The sequence below is a fragment of the Callithrix jacchus genome, chromosome 6, assembly GCF_049354715.1.
Source record: "Callithrix jacchus isolate 240 chromosome 6, calJac240_pri, whole genome shotgun sequence".
Classification (NCBI taxonomy): domain Eukaryota; kingdom Metazoa; phylum Chordata; class Mammalia; order Primates; family Cebidae; genus Callithrix; species Callithrix jacchus.
Genome location: NC_133507.1, coordinates 23,926,887 through 23,951,292, shown reverse-complemented (window position 1 = coordinate 23,951,292; position 24,406 = coordinate 23,926,887). Strand labels below are relative to the sequence as shown.

General features: G+C 46.7%; 3 protein-coding genes across 22 annotated transcripts in view; 2 read left to right on the top strand and 1 right to left on the bottom strand.

Annotated features, from left to right (window-relative positions):
• The window catches only part of AP3B2 (adaptor related protein complex 3 subunit beta 2), a 39,757-nt gene extending 37,471 nt beyond the window's left edge, over nt 1-2,286 (top strand). Inside the window, exons 25-26 of one of the 2 annotated variants that reach the window (XM_002749173.5) lie at nt 1,596-1,734; nt 1,858-2,286. In XM_002749173.5, coding sequence (XP_002749219.1) covers nt 1,596-1,734; nt 1,858-2,008 — 290 coding nt within the window. In that variant the 3' untranslated portion in view covers nt 2,009-2,286. Of the gene's footprint in view, nt 1-1,595; nt 1,735-1,823 lie in introns of both variants that reach the window. The other variant, XM_017973317.3, reaches the window with a different exon arrangement.
• Nucleotides 2,287-9,997: 7,711 nt separating this feature from the next.
• LOC144576600 (uncharacterized) lies at nt 9,998-14,343 on the bottom strand. 2 transcript variants are annotated; one of them, XM_078326891.1, is made up of 3 exons: nt 11,974-14,343; nt 10,734-10,882; nt 9,998-10,142 (listed from the first exon to the last, which is right to left on the bottom strand). In XM_078326891.1, exon 1 carries the CDS (start codon nt 12,888-12,890, stop codon nt 12,570-12,572), a length of 321 nt encoding a protein of 106 aa, XP_078183017.1. In that variant the 5' UTR covers nt 12,891-14,343; the 3' UTR covers nt 9,998-10,142; nt 10,734-10,882; nt 11,974-12,569. The 2 variants fall into 2 exon arrangements, with proteins under 2 accessions (XP_078183017.1, XP_078183016.1); XM_078326890.1 differs by lacking the exon at nt 10,734-10,882.
• CPEB1 (cytoplasmic polyadenylation element binding protein 1) overlaps nt 12,121-24,406 on the top strand; it is a 103,893-nt gene continuing 91,607 nt past the window's right edge. For 8 of the 18 annotated variants that reach the window (XM_078326882.1, XM_035303939.3, XM_078326883.1 and 5 more), the window contains exon 1: nt 13,101-13,309. Coding sequence is in view for 3 of the 18 variants with exons in the window: in XM_078326871.1 (XP_078182997.1) it covers nt 12,889-12,903 (15 nt within the window). In the remaining 15 variants the exon portion in view is untranslated. Of the gene's footprint in view, nt 12,333-12,683; nt 12,904-13,100; nt 13,310-13,380; nt 13,619-24,406 lie in introns of those variants that run through there. The other 10 variants (XM_078326878.1, XM_078326875.1, XM_078326873.1 and 7 more) reach the window with 3 other exon arrangements.

Genomic DNA, 24,406 nt, shown 5'->3' with positions numbered 1-24,406 from the left:
GCTCATGAAACATAAAAACAGCCATAGACAGTATGTAAATGAATGAGTATGGCTGTGTTTCAAGAAATTTCCATTTATATTTATAGACACAAGTTTAAATTTCGTAATTTTCATGTGTCATGAAATATTAATCTTCTTTGATTTCTTCCCCAACATTTAAAAAAATATTTAAAACATTGTGGGTCATACAGGTGGTGGGCTGGATTTGGCTTGCAGGCTGTAATCTGCAAAACCTCTGGCCTAGAACAAAGAAGAGTGGCTTGGGCAAGGGAGGAGGGAAGATATGGATAGTTTTGGATAAGCTGATTTGGAAAATTCAGGAGAACATATTTAGTATGCAGTTGAAATTATGGGTCTTTGCCCAGGAAACACTTTGAAGCTGGAGTCATGAGCATAGAGGTGGTAATGGAAGCTGTGAATATGAATGAGATCACTCTGGGAGGCGGGAGAAAAAAGGAAGGCCAAAGACAGAACCTTGGGGAAAAACCTAAATTCTGCAGAAGAAAGAGGAAAAGTAGCAAAGGGAGAGGTGAGAGGAGAACCAGGAGAGACAAGGCAGAAGGTGTCTGCAAGCCAGTTACTGAAGACCTTCAGATTGAGCATATAGAAGGCTACTGTCAATGTTAGGGAGAGAGGGTCATTGCTGAAGGAGGGAAGAGGCCAATTGGAGTGGGCTGAGGGAGACCAGGGCTCAAGTAAATGGAGTCCTCTTGGACTTCAGTCATGAATGAGGAAGGAGATAGGGCATTAGCACAATGAAGGACGGATCTCACTTCTAAAAAGGATATTTTAGAAACAGGGACACTTGAACGGATTGAAGGAACAAAGACAAGAAAATGTTATTAGGGATGAAGGGGATGAAAGAAACAGGAGAGGGATGTTTCTAAAAGGAGGTGAAGATCGGGGGAAGCAGCAGAGGAAGGAAAGAGAGGCTGAAGAGAAGCACTCCTGTTGGTGTACAGGAGGGCAGACGGAGGGGCTCCCATGGGGGGCCTAGAGCATGTGAGTGGAGAGAAGTCAGACCTGCAGAATGAGTTCTGGGGGTGCTGTGAGTGTTTGGGGACTTCAGGAGCCCTGGCTAGGTCTGGAGCTGCTGCTGCAGAGGTACAATTAGGAATGTACCTGTGAATGCTACATGTGACCACTGGACTCTAGCCAGGAGATCAAAACAGCCACCTGTCATCTCTTTGTGAGAGCTCAGCATCCAGGAGCTAGGTGGGAGTTGAATGCTGGTTGGAGGGCCCACCAAGAAAGATGAAAGGGTGTGAGGTCCAGGATGGGGGAACCTCTTAAGAACTGACTGGCCACTCTCAAGGGGCTGGTAGCGCAGATGTCTGATGGAGAAAGTGCCAAATCAGTCTTTGGTCACAACGTGGATAAAGCCCTGAGTGGGAGGGAGAGAGGCTGACAAAGGCTTCCTGAAAGAGGGCCCCCTCTGAGAGGGAAGGCCCCCCTCACCAACACTGATGACGGAGATTCTGACCAGCCCTTTGCATGATACCTTCCCAGCCTGGGAGAACTTGATGCTCACTAAGCAGACCCAGGTGCTGGCCTGTCCCCCCGGCTTCTGTCCTCATCACAACCTCTGCCCCCAGGAAAGCTGATGGGCATGAATGAGATCACAGAGAAGCTCATGCTGCCAGACACCTGTAGGAGTGATCACATTGTGGTGCAGAAAGTGACCACCACTGCCAACCTGGGTCGTGTTCCTTGTGGGACATCTGATGAGTACAGGTACTAAGGGAAATAATGAGCATGGGGGTCCTGGTTTGAAGGAGGAGCCCCAGCACTGAGCCCCTTCCAAACACAGTCACCCTCAGCAGCTCTTCCCCATCCCTTCTTCTATTCCGACTTCAGGTTTGCAGGGAGGACACTAACCAGTGGGAGCCTCGTTCTGCTGACCCTGGATGCCCGGCCAGCTGGAGCTGCCCAGCTGACTGTCAACAGCGAAAAAATGGTGATTGGCACCATGCTGGTGAAGGATGTGATACAGGCTCTGACCCAATGACTTCAAAATGCTGTGACCTCTTTGGCTCCCATCTATACCTCCCCCATGACATCTGGGCTTTCAGTCCCTCTCACCTTTCTCATTCTCTCATCAACCTCCTCATGCCAGATAGCATTCAGGGTGTTCTCTCTCCCTCTGGAGGACCAGGACCTCCCCTAATCCCCTCCCCATGGGTTTCTTAGTGATCTGTGCAGAAGGAGATGGCAGCCACTCCCTTTGGTCTTCCCAGCTTTCTGTAGCTATTTATATAGCAGTCTCAATAAAATGTCTTCTCCCTAGATGCTGGCTCGACTTTCCTTCTAGGGGTTTCGGGGACAGCTGCTTAGAGTGACAGTATCTGGCTCTTGTGACCTTGTAGGGAAGGCTGTGACTGCTTCTCAGGAACAGGTCTGGTTGAATCCCCAAGGTGACCATCTCTGGGTCAGGACGCCTAGGAGTCTGGAACCATCTCTATAGAAGCGACATCTGGGCCAGGATGGGAAGGCAGAGCTGGAAGAGCACCTTGGTCCTTTTAATAGCCTCTGCAAAAACAAGTCCTCTTCAATGGCTGGCAGACCCCCTTAGTTCTCCTTATGGGCTCTTGGGAAGGAAGGACTCATAGCATGGGGAGTTCCCCAAACACAGGTGTTCAGTTCAACATATGTCAACTACCTCCCGTTAGGGGACCTGGAGGCCCCACCTGGCTGGGGTACTGACCCACTGGTCATCTTAGTGGAAGAACAGAAGATGTATAACTAACTGTACTTCTCAAACCGCTTTGTGTCAAGTCACCTAGGGATCCAATTACATGCAGATTCTAGCAGTAGGTCTAGGGTGGGGCCTGAAATTATGCATTCCTTTTTTATTTTATTTTTTAAGTGAAAGCAGCCAGGTGGGCACGGTGGCTCACACCTGTAATCCCAGCACTTTAGGAGGCTAAGGCAGATGGATCACGAGGTCAGGAGTTCAAGACCAGCCTGGCCAACATGGTAAAACCCCATCTCTACTAAAGATTTGAAAAATTAGCTGAGCGTGGTGGCACGTGCCTATAATTCCAGCTACTTGGGAGGCTGAGGCAGGAGAATTGCTTGAACCTGGGAGGTGGAGGTTGCAGTGAGTCAAGATCATGCCACTGCACTCCAGCCTGGGCAATAGTGAGACTCCATCTCAAATAATCATAGTAAGAAAGTGAAAGCAAGTTTACCGGGGAAGTAAAGAAACAGAAGTATGGCGACTTCCTAAGCAGAGCAGCAGATTATGCATTTCTAACAAGATACCAGCATCTGTTCACACCTGGAACAAACCTGGTGGGGGTAGTGGGGGTCAGGGTGCTCCCTGACACCTTTTCTCCTGAGGAAAGAGACTGAGTCAGCAGTGATTCCAAAAGGTATAAAAGATGTTCCATTAGGATGTGTTCTGTCCCCACTACTCCCTGCAAAATCTATGATCAAATAAGTTTAGAAATCTTGTATTTAGGTGATGTAAGTTCATTTCCCACAGGTCTTCTCAGAGCCTTTACTATGCTAATGTACACTGTGACCACCTCTCAGCCTGCAGTGTTACTCAAACTTGGTTTTGATCTTGGAACACTTTCCCCACCACATCTGGACTGATTGGGTTATAAGGAACACACTCCCGTGATAGTTTGAGGTACTGTGCCTCAGCCTCTGATCCTCTGTGACCAAGACTTTAGGCCATACCTTGGCCATACCATCCCACAGCACGCATTCTCGAGCAAGTCTGTTCATGAGTAAGATGGGGTTAAGCAGGTGTGGCTGTCCTCTCAGGGAAGGAGAACAAAGGCAGTGCCAGGGGACAGCCCTGCCTCTGGCTCCAAGGACTTGCTGGGCATTGTGGCACCAGAGAGCAGCTGGAGCTGCTGCTCCCCTGAAAGCCTGGGGGGCCCCAAAGTCTCCCTGGGATCATTGTTTTTGTCACTGTAGGTTCTGAGATGATTATCCAGTTAAAGGCCACTTGTAGTAGATTCAGTCTCACTTTTGCCTCTGAATCAGCACTACCCACAGAACTGAGAAAGGGTGGTGCTGATTTTCTAAGAAATTTGAACAAGGACCATCAAGGAATCTCTTATCTACCTTTGTTCTACATCAAAAGCCCCAGAGTAGAGCTGAGCATATCCCTGTAGTCCCAGCTACTTAGAAGGCTGAGGCTGGAGGTTAGCTTGAGGCTAGGAGTTCAAGTCTATATTGCACTATTATTACAGCTATGACTAGGACTCCATCCTGGACAACCTAGCAAGACCCTACCTCTAAAAAAAGTACTGTCTTTAAAAAAAAGCAGGGATAAGATGGGAACCTGCCCAGCACACACAGGTAGAAGCAGGTCAGACCTGCAGGGGCTGGGGGCACCCCACATCCCTCTGGAGCATTTTCCCCAACCCATATAATATCCTGTATTTTATTACTGGTCCAAGTCTTTGCCATTGTGGTGACACTTTGTCCCCAGAATGTTAGGGGCCTGGTCACAGCTTGCCTGGATCTCAGTTGGCAGGGAAAATGCTTCTCATGAACAGTTTTTTTTTTTTGAGGGGGAGGGTGGAGACAGTCTTTTTTTGGGGGGATGGAGTCTGGCTCTGTTGCCCGGGCTGGAGTGCAGTGGCACAATTTCGGCTCACTGCGACCTCCGCCTCCTGGGTTCAAGTGATTCTCGTGCCTCAGCCTCCTGAGTAGCTGGGATTACAGGCACTTGCTGCCATGCCCAGGTAATTTTTTTTTTGAGATGGAGGCTCACTCTGTTGCCCAGGCTGGAATGCAATGGCACGACCTTGGCACACTGCAGCCTCCCCCTCCTGAGTTCAAGCGATTCTCCTGCCTCAGCCTCCCAAGTAGGTGGGATTACAGGCACCTGCCACCACACCCGGCTAATTTTTTGTATTTTTAGTAGAGATGGGGTTTCATCATCTTGGCCAGGCTGGTCTGGAACTCCTGACATCAGGTGATCCACCCACCTCAGCCTCCCAAAGTTCTGGGATTACAGGTATGAGCCACCACACCCAGCTAATTTTTGTATTTGTAGTAGAGACAGGGTTTTGCTATGTTGGCCAGGCTGTTCTCAAACTCCTGAGCTCAGGCAAACACCTGCCTTGGCCTCCCATAGTGCTAGGATTATAGGCATGAACCACCGCGGCTGGTCAGCCATGAATAGTTTTGAAGGGGCAGCCAGGGAACTGGCCCAGGGCTGTGGGATTCAGGTGGGGTTCAGGACCACAGGACGGACTGGGAAGCACTCTAAGGACTCTGCTGGTGCAAAGGAAGGGCTGCAAAAAGGGGCCTGGAAGTGGAGAGAAGCACAGGGACTGGGACAGAGGCAGAAGATGCCCTGACAAGGATGGGGTAGTGCTTCAGTGGGGATCTAGGAGGTCTGAGCTTGACCAGAGGCCTTGGGTCAGAGGACAATGAGCTCAGTGAGGGCATTTGTCATTCCCTCCCACATATTATCAGAGTTGGTGTATGTGAATAATACAAGTAATGGTATGTCATTTCTGAAATTAGATTATGAAATTATTTGCACCTCCATCTTGGTTAGTCTCTCCCTCCCTCTCAAGCCAGCTGCCATGTCTTGAGCAGCGCTATGGAGAGGTCCACGTGACAAGGAACTGAGGCTTTTGTCAGCACCCACTTGAGTGAGCTTGGAAGCTGATCTTCCAGCCCAAGGCAAAGCTTCAAGTCACTGCAGTTGTGGCTGACATCAGGACTGCAACCTCATGAGAGATTCTGAGCCAGAACCAGCCAACTAAGTCATTCTCCAATTCCTGACTCACAGAAATTGAACAAGATAACAAATAGTTGTTGTTTTAAGCTGCTTAGCTGTAGGGGTAACTTAATAGCAATAAACAAATAATACAATCCAGCCTTCCATCCTTCTCCTAGGTTGTTGGGAAAGCCTCAGGGAGCCTGGGTCCCCGGCTCTGGCCTTCAGAGCACTCTGCTGCCACATTCAGTCTGAGTGGTGTGCCTGAGTTGGCTTCTATTGGCTCAAAAGGGCTGACTGTTACTACGTGTTCAGGAATTTTGTGAGCCAGATGTCACATTGACAATCTGAAATCAGCCATGGTGGGAGTTTTTATGCTACATAAGAGGCAAATCCTACAAGTCACTTCCCTCCCCCAGCCAATTGCTACAAATCACTTTCTTCCCCCAGCCATTTACCAGCACATCACTGCCCTTAATTACTCCCATCTCCGTCTCTTTAAAATATTATGCATTTCAAGTTTAAAGACTAACATAACACCACCTGTATACTAATCATCCAACTTAAGAACTGAGGCACTCATCAATTCAGTGCTCATCAATTCAATGTCCCCCATACCCCTCATTTCATGACTGCTTCCTTTCCCACCTGAAACAAATCATTCCGAATGTTCTGTTTATCAATGCCATGCACTTTTTGTACTTTCACTATATACAGATATGTTCCTAAACAATATGTAGCACTATACTTTGTGATAGTGGTGGATACTACACATTTTCTAATTTTATACAAATGGCATCTTAGCGTATGTTTTCTCCTACATCCTGCTTTTTCTCTCAATATTGTGAATCATGTTGATATGATTCGCTATATTTCATTGACTTTTACTTATATATAGTATTCCATTGTATGACTATACCATAAATTTATTGATCCATTCTCCTGTTGGTGGGCATTTAAAGTTATTTCATTTTGTTTTTGCAACTATTAATTAACAAAACAGCTACAGGCATTTTTACTTGTGCCACTTAACACATGTGAAAGTTTCTGTAACACATTTTCCTAGGAATTAAATTGCTGGGTCATAGAGTATACACTTTTTTTTTTGAGATGGAGTCTCGCTCTGTCGCCTAGGATTGCAGATGGAGTACAGTGGTGCCATCTTGGCTCACTGCAATCTTCTCCCAGATTCAAGTGATTCTTCTGCCTCAGCCTCCTGAGTAGCTAGGATTACAGGCATGTTCCACTACGCCCCGGCTAATTTTTGTATTTTGAGTTGGTCAGGCTGCTGTTGAACTCGTGACCTTGTGATTCCTCTGCCTCCACCTCCCAAAGTGCTGTGATTACAGGTGTGAGCCACTGCATCTGGCGAGTACACACTTTCAAGTTAACTGGAGAATCCAAATTGCTTACCAGAGTTGCTAAACTTCACATCAAGGATATTTCTAGTATCTTTATTCATAACAGACCCCAAACTGGAAAGAATTCAAATTTCAATCGATAAGAGAATGCAGAAATAAATTATGTTATATCTATACAATGGAATGCTACTTAGCAACACAAAGGAACAAACTACTCCTACATGCAACAACATGGATGGCCGGATCTCACAGGTATGTTGAATGAAAAAAACCAAAACTTCTATGAAGTTTAGAACAGATTGAGTTGGTCATGAAAAGCAGTAATAACAGTACCTTGAGGAAGGAGGTATAAAGTGGGAAGGGGTATGGTGGAACCCAAGAGGGGTTCAAGAGAGATTCTATGTCTTGACGCAGGTGGTGGTCACCTTATGGTATACACTTAAGATCTGTGCACTCTATATACTGTCATCTCTCCATTAAAAGATGTAAAACATAAAAGCACACACCAAAGTAGCTGAACCAGTTTACGCCCTTACTGGCAGTGATCCTGCTATTGGGACAGTGAGACTTGATCATTTTTTCCATTTGAAAAGTGAAGCATGGCATCTGATTGTGGCTTCATTTGCATTTCTCTGGTTACTGATGAGGGTGGGTATCTACTGGTATGTTTTTGGCCATTTGGATTTTCACTCATGTCAACTGCCTATTCCCATCTTTTGTTGCCCATTTTTCTATGGAGTTGTGTTTTTTTCCCTCATTGATTACAGAAGTTCTTTTTTTTTGGAGACAGTCTCACTTTATCACCCAGGCTGGAGTGCAGTGGCACGATCTAGGCTCGCTGCAACCTCTCCTTCCTGGGTTCAAGCGATTCTCCTGCCTCAGCCTCCCAAGTAGCTGGGATTACAGGCACCTGCAACCGCACTTAATTTTCGTATTTTTAGTAGAGATGAGGACCATCTTGGCCAGGCTGGTCTTGATCTCCTGACCTCGTGATCCACCTTCCTTGGCCTCCCAAAATGCTGGGATTACAGGCATGAGCCACTGTGCCAGGCCAGAAGTTCTTATATAGTCTGGAAACTAGTCCTTTGAAGATACATGGATTGCAAATAGCTTCTTCCAGTCTATGGCTTGTCTTTTCAAGCTTTCAGCAATATCTTTTAGTAAACCAAATTTTTTTTTTTTTTTGAGAGGGAGTTTCCTTCTTGTTACCCAGGCTGGAGTGCAATGGCACGATCTTGGCTCACCGCAACCTCCGCCTCCTGGGTTCAGGCAATTCTCCTGCCTCAGCCTCCTGAGTAGCTGGGATTACAGGCCCGCGCCACCATGCCCAGCTAATTTTTTGTATTTTTAGTAGAGATGGGGTTTCACCATGTTGACCAAGATGGTCTCAATCTCTTGACCTTGTGACCACCCGCCTCAGCCTCCCAAAGGGCTGGGATTACAGGTGTGAGCCACTGCGTCCGGCCCTAACCCAAAATTTTTTAATTCCAGTGTGGTTAAATGTATTATCTTCCTTCTTTTTTGAGATGGAGTTTCGCTCGTTACCTAGGCTGAAGTGCAATGGCACAATCTCGGCTCACCGCAACCTCCGCCTCCTGGGTTCAGGCAATTCTCTTGCCTCAGCCTCCCGAGTAGCTGGGACTACAGGCGCGCGCCACCATGCCCAGCTAATTTTTGTATTTTTAGTGGAGACAGGGTTTCACCATGTTGACCAGGATGGTCTTGATCTCTTGACCTCGTGATCCACCCGCCTTGGCCTCCCAAAGTGCTGGGATTATAGGCATGAGCCACTGCGCCTGGCCTTATCTTCCTTTATATCCTGTGCTTACTGTTCCTAATTAACAGAATTCATCCACAGGCTGAGGTAAATAAAATTCTCCTGTATTTTCTTCTTAAAAAATTCTAAGTAAAGCTTTTCAGAATTTTATTTATTTATTTATTATTTTGAGATGGAATCTTGCTCTGTCACCTAGGCTGGGGGGCAATGGTGCAATCTTGGCTCACCACAACCTCTGCTTCCTGGATTCAAGGGATTCTCCTGCTTTAGCCTCCCGAGTAGCTGGGATTACAGGCATGTGCCACCATACCCAGCTAATATTTTAACCTGATCATGTTGGTCAGGCTGGTCTTGAACTCCTGACACATGATCTGCCCGCCTCAGCCTCCCAGAGTGCTGAGATTACAGGTATGAGCCACTGCCCCTGGACTAGAATTGTATTTTTAACTTACTTTTGTGTAAGATAAAAGGTGGGGCCAATCCACTCTTTCATCCCACTTAAAAGGAACTTGAAAAAAACAAAGAACATGGTTTCTTCTGTACAGAGCTTGGCAAAACTTGAGCAGAGACTGTGTGTCTACCTTGTGGTCTTGAGCTCCTAAGTGAATTCCTTTTCTAATCTTTTGCAATCAGGAAATTACTTTCTACCCGGCAAACTCCTCTCTTCTTTTAGCTCTCTGCCTGCTGTGGAAGCACTGAACACCTGAGCACATACAAGACTACAAGGTCCCTCCTGTCTCCCTAGTACATATATTTAAAATGTAGTCCGGCTAATTATAGTTAGATTTAAAACCTGCATTGTAAGTCTGGGGCTTGACTGCAGAGACAGTGCCAGGCATAGCTGGGCTCAAAGGCTGTTTGTTGACTGGGAGAATAGATAATGCTGCCTATTTGTTCCTGCTACTTCTGCCAGTGATCAGTGTGGGGACCTGACTAAGTCATTTAATATATTCACCTCTGTCACTTTCCATACCCTGCCCAGGGGATTATGGACACCTTCAGAGGGACTATTCTTCCTGTATGACCTGCAGGCCTAGCCAAGTGCAGGCAGGGAGCAAGGACTCGCCCACACCTCAGGTCATGACTGTATTTTGTCAAAGTTACCTCTTCCCTCAACATCTGCAGTCAGCTCTGGGATCATTCACAGAGAAGCACACACCTAAGAAACGTGTTGGAAATTTTATTCTCACCTGGTTAGGACTTGAAAGGCTCTGAAACCAGAAGTCTGCCTTGGTTTGAGTCCTTGCTTTGCCACTTTTAGCTGGGAGTCTTTGGCAATCTACTGAACTTCACTGAGCTTCAGTCTCATCTGCAAAATGAGATAACATAGGTAAAGCACTTAAAACTTTGCCACACACATAGTGAGTGGTCACTGAAGATGAGCTATTATTATTACCTGCAGCAGAAAGTTTAGGAAGAGAGATTTTGGGCAGCAGAAATCTCTGTTCCAAGTCTCTTGAAAGATGCCTTTCTTTTCTTATGGTTGAGAGTTTTGAAATATGAAAAGGGTTTCCAGACACCCATTCCCTTGGCCACTATTCTGAGTTTCAGATTCTTATCTTGCTTAGCTTTTGGGTCAGAGAGGAGGAAAGGATGTCAGGGATCACAAACTGGCAGCCAGTGAGCTGCATGGGCCCCTGGACATGCTGGGTTTTTGGTTCTTTTCATTTGGATTAGTAACCAACCAACTTTAAAATTCACATTAAAGGTTTCACTTAAAAAAAATGTACTTCCAGCTTTTCTTGAAAGATCTGGCTGGGCTGGAACCTCATTTCTACATGGTGCTCCCCAGCTAACGGCTCTTTTGGGTGTGCGTTGGGCCTTCAGTATTGTCACCCACCCTCACTTGGTTCCTGTGCTGTAGGCATCTGTCCTCTCAGAGGACAAGCAGCTGTCTTACCCTGCTTGTGGGCCAGGACAAGATTCAGGGGTAGTCTGCTCCTGGAGAAAACATGGCTCAAGGGGGAGAGGTCCCAGCAAAGTTGCTCCTGCCTTGCCCCTGTGGTCATCACACTTTCTGCCCATGAACTCAGCAACCCAAAAAAGCTCCTGCAAGTAGATAGACCCACAGGTGAGTGGAGACTGGCCAAATCCCACTGTCACTCACTCCCTCATAGAATTCTTTTTTCTTTTTTTTTGAGATGGAGCCTTGCTCTGTTGCCCAGACTGGAGTACAGTGGCATGATCTCGGCTCACTGCAACCTCCGCTTCCCAGGTTCAAGCGATTCTCCTGCTTCAGCCTCCCAAGCAGCTGGGACTACAGGCGCACACCACCATGCCCGGTTAATTTTTTGTATTTTTAGGAGAGACAGGGTTTCACTGTGTTAGTCGGGATGGTCTAGATTTCCTGATCTCGTGATCTGCCTGGCTCAGCCTCCGAAAGTGCTAGGATTACAGGTGTGACCCATCACCCTGGCTGTGGATTTCTGTTCTTAGGCTCACCATCCTTCCCCCATTAATCCTCTTGAAACACTAGACTACACCATCAGTTTCCTCTTTCTCCATCACCTGAGGCAGAAACGTGACAGTTACCTGCCCATCTCCCTTTAGTCATTAGAGCCAGGCCAGGAAGGCGGCAGCACCATCTTCCCTAAGTGCCAGGAGGAGCCCCGCGTATAGTAAGTGCTTATTAAATAGTATCATGATAACCTGACACATATAAGACATTTAACAATGCTCAATAAACTCTGATCCCTTGTTTTCCCCCTTTTATATACAACCTCTTCTTCTCTGAGACGGAGTTTCACTCTTGTTGCCTAGGATGGAGTGCAATGGTGCAACCTCGGCTCACCGCAACCTCCACCTCCCGGGTTCAAGTGATTCTCCTGCCTCAGCCTCCTGAGAAGCTGGGATTACAGAAAAGCGCCACCAAGCCTGGCTAATTTTGTATTTTTTTTTTTCTTTTCAGTAGAGAGGAGGTTTCCCCATGTTGGTCAGGTTGGTCTCGAACTCCCGACCTCAGCTGATCCGCCCAACTCGGCCTCCCAAAATGCTGGGATTACAGGAGTGAGCCACAGCACCTGGCCTGTCCAACCTCTTCTAAGTCTCCAGTAATACCTTAAAACAGACCTGACAATTGCCAACCCCTTTTACAATTTTTAAGTTTCCTGTTGTCTACAGAATAAAGGCCTTTTACAAACCCTGCCCAGGCTTCCCTCCGGCGGTATCAGCCCGCATCATCCTCAGTCCCCGTCAGAGTGAGCCGTCTGTGCAGTCCTCTCCCTCTGCCTTTGCTTGGTCTCCCGCCTGGAATGCCATCTCCGCCTCTGCGCTTGCCTAGGGCTTCCGGTCCGCCCCTGCTCCAGTTGCCCCAGGACGCCTGCCCTGGAGCCCTCGCCCTGTCCCTTGTCCTATTTTTGTGAAACTTTCTATTTCGGTCCGTCGGGAGTGTTTACCCGGGGAACTCCTGTCCAAAGAGGGCCAGTGATGTCTTTGGAACTTTCTGGAATGTCCTGACTCCCACGGCCCCCTCTGCAGCGCACGGAGCAGTGAGTCTAAAGTAAGTGCGCCTCCTGGAGCCCGGGTGCTATGGTTTGGACAGGGGCTGCAGGGCTGGCTCTCGCCCTGGAGAGATCACTGGAAGAGGAGGAGCGCGGATACGCGGCGGTACTGACAAAGAGATCCCGCCGCTCGCAGGGGCTTGTAAATCGTGCCCTCTTTCGTAAGGGGGTAATCTGAGGTTCAGGGCAAACGACTCGGCCAGGGTCACTTAGGTGAGTGGCGCGCTCAGGGTCCCTCAGGGGGCGGCTGTGGCCAGCAGCAGCGGCAGTTTCCGCCGGCGTGCGGGTGGTCTGCGGAGCACTCCTCGGCCCGGCCTGCAGGGAGAGGCGGGGCGCGCGGGGGCGGAGGCGAGGGCCCGGGCGGGGCCGACACAGGTGCTCCGCATCTGGCCGGGGGGCGGCTCCGAGGAGCGGCTCGGTGGAGCTTCATAAGCTGCTCGGGTGCGGGGCTGCGTGCGGCTCGCTGCAAAAACAGTGCCCACGTGCGTGCGCGTGTCTCGCCCGCCGGCCGGCCGGCCAGCCAGCTCCTCAGCCCCGCAAGGCCACACCGGCCCCATGGCGTTCCCGCTGGTAAGAGCCGCCCGCCGCTCGCCTGGGCGGGGCCGCGTCCCGGCCGCAGTAGCTAACGGTCCGTGCGCAGCCGGGTCCGGCGCAACGGTACCCCATCCCCCGCCCCGTGCGCGAGTTCCGGGCGGGGCGAGGTCACGTGCCCGCGGGCGTGGGGCCTCGTGGAGGGGTGGAGGGTGAGGGGGGCAGGGAGCCTCCTCGTGACTCAGGGCCTTTGGGCTTAAAGGCGCCGCAGCCTTGCGGGGGTGGCCGGTGGGGCCTCGGAGCCGCACTGCAGCCTCCGGGTGGCCTCGAGCGTCTGTCCAGACGGGAGCTGACCGGACAGAAAGGAGCCCTGGGGCCCAGAACACTTCTTTCTCACCCTGCCGTCGCACCCGAAGCCGCTAGCGCTGGAAGCTCACGTCCCGCTGTGGGTCTCTTTCGCACCCGCCGTGGGGCGAGGGGGAAGCCGGGTGGGGTGGGGCGGGACGGGGCGGGGCTGCTGACGCCATAGACCTCGCGCTGTGTGGAGCGCCCCACGACGGCGGCGGCCTCGGCCCCTTTAAGGCGGAGGGATCAAGCCCCTCGTGCGGCTTCCCAAGCCCGGGAAGGTCACGTGGCTTCACACCTTCGCTTGGCGCGGGAGTCCTGAGGCGAGGCTGGCGGAGTAGTGGGGCGCGAGGGCGGAAAACTGGCGGGGCTTCGCGTCCGCGAGACCCAAGGGGCTGTCGGCTTTGAGGTGGGCTCTGGGGTCGTGGGTGGGAGAGGGGTAGGCGTGCAGGCCGTGGAGGTGGCGCACACGGGGAGAGGTCGGAGCCCGAGTCGGGCTGTGCTGTGCAGACCCTGCGGCCTGGCGAGCGGGTGCATGTGGTCTCGGCGTTCTGGTCATTCTTCTCAGTGCCGGAGGAGGCCAGGTCTCCAGACTCAGGTCCGGCCTCAGGTTTGGTGGAGCAGCGGCTGGGGCGCTGGACGGGCCGCTTCCCTTGACGAACTGGTTGGGCGGGCCTGTGCCCGCCTGGAGTCACCCGGGAGTTGTGGGGACTCACCCACAAAGGGGCTCTCACCTTGGGGTGTCCCAGCCGGCGTCATTCCCCGGGGCTGCTGCTTCTCTCGTGGGTTCCTGTGCGGTCGAGTCGACCGAGGCTTTGCTGCCTCATTCCTAGGGGGCCCCGGGAGGCCAGAGGCCCCGTGAGCGGCCCCGCTGGCCCCGGGACCCGACCGAGAAAAGCCAGGCGGGCTCCTGGGCTTTCGGGCGCCTTCGTGGGCGCGCGCTTGATTTCTCGGTGGCACTTTGCTCCCTGCAGGCTTGGCCCCTTGCACCGTGCTGTCAGCTAGGGTTCCTCCCGTGGGGAAGAGTCGGGAGCGGAATCCGCCCTTAGAAGCCGGATTGCCTCGGGCCAGGTTGGCCCGGGAGGAGGCGGCGTCCCTCCTCCCCCGCCCCGCGCCTGCTGCCCGGCCCTGACTGACGCCCTATTTCTCTGGCAACTGCTTCCCTTGGTCTCCCTGGCTACCGCCCTGCCTCCCTGCACTGTCTCCTGGCACCTGAGTCAACCACTGGGCTGCGTGGTTGATGGGGACGAGGGGCAAGTGGGTGGGGTTCCTATTGTGGAAGGCACAGGTGCACCGCCCGCCTCTTGGCTGCCCTTCAGGTGACGGGGCTGTCCCTTGCCAGCGCCAAGAGTATCTGCTGAGGACAGTTTGCACCCTGAGGCTCGTGTTCCCTTTCAGTCTAGGTACCCACGTGGGTTAAAAAATAAAAAATTCAAACAGAACCTAATCTTGGAAACCTCAAGTTGGTGATTGTTTTCCTGATTGGTTTTTTGCACAGTTAGAAAAGCTTGCAGAGCTCGGGAATGTTGGAAAACCCTGGGGACTCTGTTTTTGGGACTCATCACTGGTCTTTTACTTGTCCCCATTGAACTGGCTTGGAGCTGAGCTATATTCCCAGAGCACGTTGCTGTAGAGTTTGGCTTTTTAAATTTTTTTGTCACGGCGTTTAGAACTTTGGGTGGCCTAGTAGCCCCTGCTCGGTTTATAGAAATAGGAAGTTGACTACCCTGTGTGTAAGTCAACCTTTGTAATATAAAAATACTTGGCTTCCCCGCTCCGAACGGCTTGTCTTATAAACAACTCCCTGGCCTAGGCTCCCGCGAGCGGGAGGGAGGTTGTGCCAGCCTGTGCAGCTCTTTGGGGGGTTGGAGAGCTGAAGCCTGTGGTGAATGATGGTGGGAACACTGGCAGTTTGGGTTAGGCCATAGGCGTTCCATGGGCTTTTCTTTCACTGTAGTGCACAAACCAGTGCCCGTGAAGGGAAAAGTGGAGGAGCATGATAAAGTAGTAGGACTCCAGGCTCAGCACCAAACTTATCATTGGCTCACTAGTTAATAGCTGCCTTAATAAGCATTTTCTCTGAGCACAACCGTTAATTGTGTTCTTAATCTTTAAAATGGGTTGCAAACTCAAACCCTGCAGGGGCCTGAGGTAACATAAATGAGCAGAGGAGGAGGAAGGAAAGGTAATGGCTACTGAGCTATAGAGTTTGTTTCTCTGAAAGGAGCAGCCACTAGCTGATTGTTGGCTATCTCTATTTTGATGAATCTCCTGACTTTTAAATGTAGCATTTAAAAAATTTTAAACACTATGGACCAAATGTAACATGTCTTTAATGTTGGATTCAACCCGAAGGCTTGTTTGGAGTCTGTCTTAAACTATCCCTGTCGGATTTTCCTGCTATTTTGCAGGAAAGGAAACAGGCTTAGAAATCAAGTCACAAGGCTGTTAAGTGATGGAATTGGGTGTCAACCTAGGTCTTTCTGGTGCCATAGCCCAGCCTATTTTGTGTGTTCTGTTATGTCAGAGGAACAAGGGGTTATTGGTGACCTACACAGTAGAAAAAAAGGTAGTGGTCTGGGAGCTGGTCACATTTATAGGCAAAGTGAATGTAAACTGCATTGGCAGGAATCCCAGTTGCTGTAGAAGTCAGTGTAGGTCTTCTGAGTGTTAGTACAGCAGTGCTGATGTCGGGAGGAATGTGCTGCGTCTATCATTCCACAATGTATGTCAGGGCAGTTAGCTGATCCTGAGAGCTGGAGGTCTGGAGAAGGCAGGCTCCTCCCACTGTGGGGGTGATCCAACCCTCTTCACAAAAGACTCCTTTTCATGACAGTTAAAATTTCAGTAACTTTTTCTGTCTGAGGCAAGGCAAATTTGAAGTTACATACTTGTTTTAGGAACTGTAAGAGTCAAATGGTGCTTACTAAATCTCACTTTGTCTGTCTTAGCTAAAATTTCCATAATGCTGTCTCTTAGATTTCCGGGAAGAATTAATAAAGGGTTAAAAAGAACTTTTTTAAAGCAGCATGTGGTAAAACCTGAGATAAGCTCCCAGGGCATAAAATGACCCTGCCCCAGAATTGAGGGGCTGGAGTTTGAATTCTGGATAAAACTTAGAATCCCATCATTGTACACAGCCACAGTTGCTTATGTAAAGGGGTATGTACATTTTTTTTTTTTCTATATTGTATTCCCAAGGATTTTTTTATTTTTTTAATACAGTCTCGCTCTGTCACCCAGGCTGGAGTGCAATAGTGCAATCTTGGCTCACTGCAACCTCTGCCTTGCAGGTTCAAGTGATTGTTCTGCCTCAGCCACGGAAGTAGCTGGGACTACAGGCATGCGCCAACATGCCCAGCTGATTTTTGTATTTTTAGTAGAGACAGGGTTTCACCATATTGGCTAGGCTGGTCTTGAACTCCTGACCTTGTTATCCACTGGCTTCGGCTACCCAGAGTGCTGGGATTACAGGCGTGAGCCACAGTGCCGGGCTGCATTTCCAAGGATTTAAAGGAGTGGAAAGCATATTCAGAGCTTTTGCCAAAGAATTTTTTTTCTGTGAGAATGCAAACTCAAACACAAGCTAGATAGCTTTCTTACCTGTGTCCTAGAAAGTTTTTGGAAAGATGGAAACTTTAAAATGTTACCTGCCTCTAGCTGCTTCTTAGCAACTTTTGCCAGCCAAGCACTCAGCTATGAGTTCAGTGTTTGTGGATTTGTGGGGCGTGGAGTGTGCTGGGAAGGGTGAGGTGACTAAAGCATCTCTCTGCTGGTATTGATATTTACACATTTATAATGTTAGCTGTTGTTTGTGCAAGCATTCTCATTCATTGGTTTCAGGTGCTTTAGTTAAATAATCATTTTCTAAAGTTACATTTATTTTAAGGGAAAATTAATTAGTGTGCTTGTACTTCTGGCTTACAGTTTGAGATAGAAATGCACACCAAACCTAGGCATTAATGTTTAGACTGTTGTCTTTAGTAGCTAGTGGTGGGGGAAGTAAAAGAATCATGGGATCAAATAAATTATTTTCTCTGCTGTGGAGAAGTTGTGCTAATCTTACCCCGTTCTGCAAATCTGCTTGTCCGAGGCACTATATAAACTGTACTGACTTTGGGGAGAATTTGCCAGAAAGTCCCCGAGGCTTAAAGGGTAGGAAAGGGTTTGGACTTCAAGGTTGTGGTGGAGGTGGTTATATAAAGAATTTTGCTTCTTTTGTTCGAATTAAGACCAAGAAGCTCTGATTGCACCCTTTACTGTTTCTTAAGCCTTTTAAGATTGTAGTATTATCATTTTTTTGTGAGAAGGTCTCTATCACCCAAGCTGGTGGGGGCAGTGGCGCAATGACAGCTTACTGCAGCCCAAAGCTTCTTCGCTCAACGGATCCTTCAGCCTCAGCCTTCCAAGTAGCTGAGACTACAGCCATGCACCGACACGCCTGCCTAATTAAAAAAAAAATTTTTTTTTTTTTTTGAGATGGGTTTTGACTATGTTGCCCAGGCTGGTCCTGGGCTCAATCTATCCTCCTGCCTCAGCCTCCCAGAGTATTGGGATTACAGGTGTGAGCCCCCATGCAGGCTCTTTTGTTTGTTTTTTGAGATTGAGTCAAGCTCTGTCATCCAGGCTGGAGTGCTGTGGCGTGATCTTGGCTCACTGCAACCTCCGTCTCCCGGGCTCAAGCGATTCTCCTGCCTCAACTTCCTGAGTGGCTGGGATTACAGGCGCCTGCCACCATGCCCAGCTAATTTTTGTATTTCTAGTAGAGATGGGATTTCACTGTGTTGGCCAGGCTGGCCTCATACCCCTGACCTGTGATCTGCCCACTTCCCAAATTGCTGGGATTACAAGCCTGAGCCACGGTGCCTGGCCTCATTCAGGCTCTTAAAGCCTTTTAGCCACTGTGAACTCTACTTCCTTTGCCTCCCACATTGCAGTTTTGGAAATGCCTTTAGTTTTTTTCCTGCCATTGTTGCAGCCTGTTTTTTAGTTCCTGCTTATCACAGTGTCTCACTTTCTGAAAGTTTTTATGTTGGAGATAGGACCTGCCCTAATAGTGCATTTCTCAATTATAGTAAACTAGTTGAAAAAGATTGAACTAAAACATGCATGATGTATGTAATATATCATATTTCTGTTAGGAAAATTATCTGACTTGCAGTAAAAAGTTAGTATCCAAATTGCAGAGTACCAAATTCACATTATAGATGTAATTTCCTATGAATTTTGTTAGGTATCATTTTAAAGCTCAATGTTACGGATTATTTTGCCATGCTAATATAGCAGGAGTGTTTTTAATTATTGTGGACCTGGGAGGATTCCCAACTGAATGGGGTTGAGCTTTACTTTCAGTAGTTCAGAAGAATACTTAGGAATGGATAACCTTTGAATTCTTATATTTTGTATTCTTGAACGGTGTAACAGTTCTTTTAAATTATAGTGCATTAACACTCTTTGTTTTGATTTATTTAAGGCATTCTATGAGTTCCCTTGAGATAACAGAAGAATCCCCAGAGGGCAGGTCTGAAGGTTGATTTGTATGCTAAAAATGGGTCATAGTTGCAAGTAGCTATTGATTCTGGGAGTAACTTGACTAATAGTGTTACTGGTTTCTTTATTCTTGGCCAACATAATATGCTACCTTATGTGCCATGCAGACACATTTAGCATCACTACCTATAGTCTGAAGTGTGGGAATAGCTCTTCTCTGTTGGAAGAGAGCAGTTACTTTTAAGGGCAAGTTGGTTTTTTTGTGTCTTTTTACAGAACACTTAATCTCTTACTACTTAACATTTGTGTTCTCTGCATTCTGGCTTTGTGCTCCTGGGTTCTGGCTCTGACACCATCTGTTTCCCTGAGTCTGCCCTTTCTCCTGAGGCTTTTTGTTTTTGTTTTTTAAAACTGTGATCTTGGAATTGTTTTGAAGCTCAAAAGGTGTTAGAGACCTGTCTCCTACATATAACTCGGAGTTGACACCAAAGCCAGATTGTAATCTGACATTCTCTTTTTTTACAGACTGAGAGAATTAAGTTTATAATGAAAAGTGATTACCTTAATTTTATACAGTGAGCAGGAAATAGAGACAGAACTGGAGCCCAAGTTTTTTCGTTTCTAGACTAGTACTTGTCTTGGTACTTGCAGGCTTCCTTTTCTCCCTAAATGCCACATTCTCAACAGTTCAACCCTGTTGGATAGTTCCTGTCTCCTTATATATATAGGAGGCCCACGCGTTCCTGTAGGATCACCAATTACCTGTGTGACCAAGTTTTAGATTGAGCTCTTTAGCCTTGGTTGTTCTGAAGACCTATACTTCTGTTTGGAATACCGAATGCATGTATCTATCTGAGGTATGTTAAATGCAGCAGATATAAAAATAGAACCAATTTTTTCTTTTTTCTCATCAGAAATAACATCAATAGTAGGCAGGTAAAAGATTAAAAGGTTATGCCAAAGATATGGGCTGGGAAGGACATTCTAGGCAAAAGGTACAACATATACAAGGACAAGGAGGTATGAAACAGGGCTGTTGTTAGGCAACTAGGAGTACAATATTGCCAGAATTTTAAGTGCAAGGCATACTAGTCTATGACCTAGCAATCCACTTGTGTTCCTATATGCAAGAGACATGAGTACATGTGAGTATAAAAAGGCATGCACAAGAATATTCGCAGCAGTTTTATTCATAATATTCAAAATCTGAAGCAGCAGCAATCTGGGTGTGGCTCCTGTAGTATCAGCTACTGGGAAGGCAGAGGTGGGAGAATTCCTTGAGCCTATTGGTTGAAGTTCAGTCTGGGCAACATGTCCGGACCCTGTCCCTAAAAATAGGAGAAAGCAATAAACAGCTGTTGTGTCAGGGGTCCTGGAAGACAGTGCCAAAATTAGATGATTTACTAGGAAGATTCACAGGATTTCGGCATATAGTTGTACTTATAGCTAATCTTACAACTAAAGGATACAGAGAAAAATCATCAAAGGGAAAAAGCAGATGGGGCAAAGTCTGGCACAAGCTTCCAGTGTTCTTCTCCCAGGGGAGTTACATGGGATATAGTTTAATGCCCCCACAACTGACAACATATGTAAAATGTCACCAGCCAGAATGGTGTGTGTGTGTGTGTGTGTGTGTGTGTGTGTGCGAGAGAGAGAGAGAGAGAGAGAGAGAGAGAAAGGGAGAGATTGTGTATGTTTGTTTGAGGGCTGGTTAAATAGGTAGCCTCTGCCTGAAATGTACCAAAATTCCAGACCAGGAGGAAAGCTGATATTTAGCATAAACCCTATTGTTTGTTCATTTTGGGTATAGTAAGTCACTCAGTTTAGGGAATGGTGGGAACTCAAAATTTAGGTTCCCAGATGGCACCAGTTAGACATGTTACTTTAATCTTTTCTGTACACCCTTGAGCAGAAATATGGATAAATACATTGTGATCTTTCCACATCTATTATGATGTGGTACTGCACAGTAATAAAACTACTGTTCTATACATTAGTGTGTAGACATCTCAGATACTAAGTTAAATGGGGAAAAAAAAAGACCCAAAAGAATATCTACATAATTGCATTTGTAAGAGGTTCAAAAATAGGCAAAACTAATTGGTAACAAAAGGAGCCTGAATAGTAAGCTCTTTGGGGGACAGTAGGAAAGGGCACAGGGGAATCTTAGAGTGTTGGAAATGTTTTGTATTTTCCTTTGTGGTGGTTGCTCCTGTATATACAGATAAGTGAAACTTGATCAAGATACACATTTGTAACTAGTGTCCTTTAATTGAGAGAGAACACATAATAAAGTAGGATTAGACTAGGAGGGCTCTAACTTGGCCACTAAGATGAAGCCAGACCATAAAGGGTTTTATGTGCTATTGATAAGGAACTTGGCCTTTACTCTGTGACAGCACTTCTCCAAGCTAGGTGGTCTGCATGCCTAGTGGTCACAAAAGCCCTTTAAGAGGCCCACAAAGTCAGAAGTATTTCTGTAATTCTAGTACATGAGTTGATTTCTCCTCCCCCACCCCACTGTGTTGACATTTGCACTGATAGTGCAAAAGCATTGGAGGTCAGTAAAACTGGCTAGCACTTACTAGGAATCAGGGTAATGCCATTAAACTGTAGTGGCAGTCACTGTATTCTTCATGCTACACATTCCTAGAAAAGCCAGTGTCAAGGCCAGGCCCTGTAGCTCCCATCTGTAATCCCAGTACTTTGGGAGGCCGGGGCTGGCGGATCACCTGAGGTCATGAGTTCTAGACCAGCCTGCCCAACGTGGCGAAACCTTGTCTCTACTAAAAATAGAAAAAATAAGCCAGGTGTGGTGATGGGCACCTATAATCCCAGCTGCTTGGGAGGCTGAGGCAGGAGAATCTCTTGAACCCAGGAAGCGGAGGTTGCAGAGTCGAGATCATGCCACTGTACTCCAGCTTGGGTGACAAAATGAAACTCTGACTCAAAAAAAAAAAAAAGCCAGTGACACTTATAAATGTCCTTGAGGAAGCAGTAAAATTAATTTCCTTAAATTTTGGTCCTTGAATATATGCTTTAATATTCTGTGTGACAAATGAGAAGTCAGCATAAAGTACTTTTGCTTTATATCCAAGTACGATGATTATCTCAAGGAAAGTGTTTATATGACTGAGTTTCAAGAATAAGCCTCTTTTTCTTCCCCCTGGAAACACCTTTTCTTCTTTACTAGAGGAACAACTGACAAACTATGGTTATTCAGGTTTGCGTATTTGGCAGACATTTTATTGAAAATGAACAAAGTAAGCCAGTCACTTAATGAGAAATAACTCACTATATTTGCCAATGTTAAAATTTGGAAGACCTTTATCTGTCACCGTGTGAGCTTAACAGTTGCCCCAATACTTAAAAACTCCTGATGAGATTGCTGGTACTGTTAACTAGTGTGTCAACATTTGTTATATTTGCATAACTCAGTGAGACAGTATTTGTCAAATGACTAACATATGATAGAAAAACAGATATAAGTAAAAGATCCATCCAAACTATAAGCTTGACCTATGTGTTTTAATGTAACAGCATATGAAGAGTACATATGGTTCCAGATTTCATGTTGTAACTAATCTTTAAGAAGTTACCATTTGTTGAGAATTTTGGTGTAGTATTAAAGAATAACCAGAGTTGTCTGAAAATGATATTAAAATATTCCTTTTTCCAACTACATACCTGTGTGAGGCTGGATTTTCTTCATATACTTCAACCAAAACAACACATGGCAAGAAATTAAATACAGAAACAGACCAGAAAATCCCACCATCTTATATTGAATCAGATACTAAAGAGATTTGCAAAAATGTCATTGCCACTCCTTAAATTTTTTTTTGTCTTGGGAAATTGTTGTATTAATATGTAATAGGTTTTTAAAAATGATTAATCCATCTGCCCCTTTTTCTTTTATTTCTGATGGGCGAATATTGAAATGCTCTACTTACACAAAAAGCTCTTGAGTAATTCAAAGTGCTTAAAATTACCTCACTAATTTTAAGAGTATAAAGGAGTGCTGAGACCAAAATGTTTGTGGACCACTGCCCTCTGGAGTAGGTGATTAAATTTGTACTTTTCAAAGATCCTGTAGGAACATCCAAACAGGAATGAAGACCTCTTAAAAGGCTCAGGGTATGTCCATAGGATTTGATAAGGCACAGTGAACTTGTTTTGAAAAAGTGTTTCAGAATAGCATGTGCGGAAAGGGAGAGAAGCATTTGATGCTTGCCTTCAAGGATTAAAGAGATGAGTAGAGGCAGTAGAGATGGGGTACTGTATATGGAAGGCTGATGTGGACGCTAGGGAAAGACAGGCTGGCTACTAGAGGGAAGCGCAAGATTAAGGAAAATTCTAAATGTGGGAGAGAGCTGATCATGTTTACAAAGGTGTGAGAAGTGTGGCAGGGATAACTGACCAGGAGGCCCTGGGGGTATGAGAAAAGATGCACTCCAAAATTGCTCTTTAAATAGGAAGAAGGATACCCTGTCAGTAACTGCAGAAAAAGGATAGTAATGGAATCTATGTCAAATTGGTGAGGGCAAGAGTAGGATCATGTAGACCAACTGTCCAGAGCCTTTAGTTTCTTAAATTCCTCAGGAGAATTTATAGGACTCTGTTCTCAGATTACAAAGAAAAAGACCTGCTTAGAGAAACTGAAATTCTTTGTCAAAGTTCCCCAGTTAATAGAGCACTGGGGCTTAAATCAGAATCCCAGACTCCAAGCTCTCTCTTTTTTCTGCATCAAGGCAGCCTGAGAAGCATTATATGGAGAGATGATAGAGACCAGGTCAGGGAACAGCTCTGAGACAATTATGGAGCCTTTGTTTTTTTGTCAGTGTGGAATGGTCTCTGGTCCAAACTTAAAGCCCCAAATCCCCAGATGACTAGTGGCTGAGAATTTTGGCAGGGAGAAGAGGTAGAATTGAATGAATATTTCTCTTGATGTTCTAAAAGCTTAAGAAAGGAGTCACTTCAATTTATGGAGGTTATGATTGATAAGAATATAATAAAGTGGTAAAAATACCCGTGACAGGAGTATTGTAAGGGGCTGCCTTTCATGTGGTATCTGCATTGAGTGCCTGAAAATGCAGCAGATTCTGTGCTGGACATTGCTGAGATACAGGTTGTGAAGGACTTTCATAGTTTATTAATTTGGTGAGCTAACAGTCCATACAGTTAGCAGTGTGACTGGTAAGTGATGAGAGCTACAATTAAAGTGACTGTGTGCTTTCAGTATTCACGGTCACTTGGTTTGAAATATTCTCTAATGTTCTCATAAATCTGTCCTGGAAGTTGTTGTATATCCTCTTCCAGACTGAGTTAATAGAGCAAAAAGAATGTCGGACAGTAGATGTACCCTATGAAAACTGGAAAATAACCAGAGATGGAAAGGGAGAGCCAGGAGAAAAGGATTCCTGACTTGAGTAGAGAATAATTGAAGCGTCACATATCAGAAAGATGCAGAGTAAGATAGACTTGAAGTATTAGTTTGGTTTGGCAGCTAAAGTCATTAATTTGGGAGCCATTGTTTAGTGTCTTTTGGAGGAAAGGGAGAGATTATACTGGTAGCAGGATGTTGTGGATTGAGAGGATGAACAGGAGGTTAAGTAAAGATCACATATTTTCAAGAAGGTTGGTAGTATAGCAAAAGAAAGATGGCAGTGAATTGGGAGGATATTTTAAATCGAGGAAGATGTGGTGG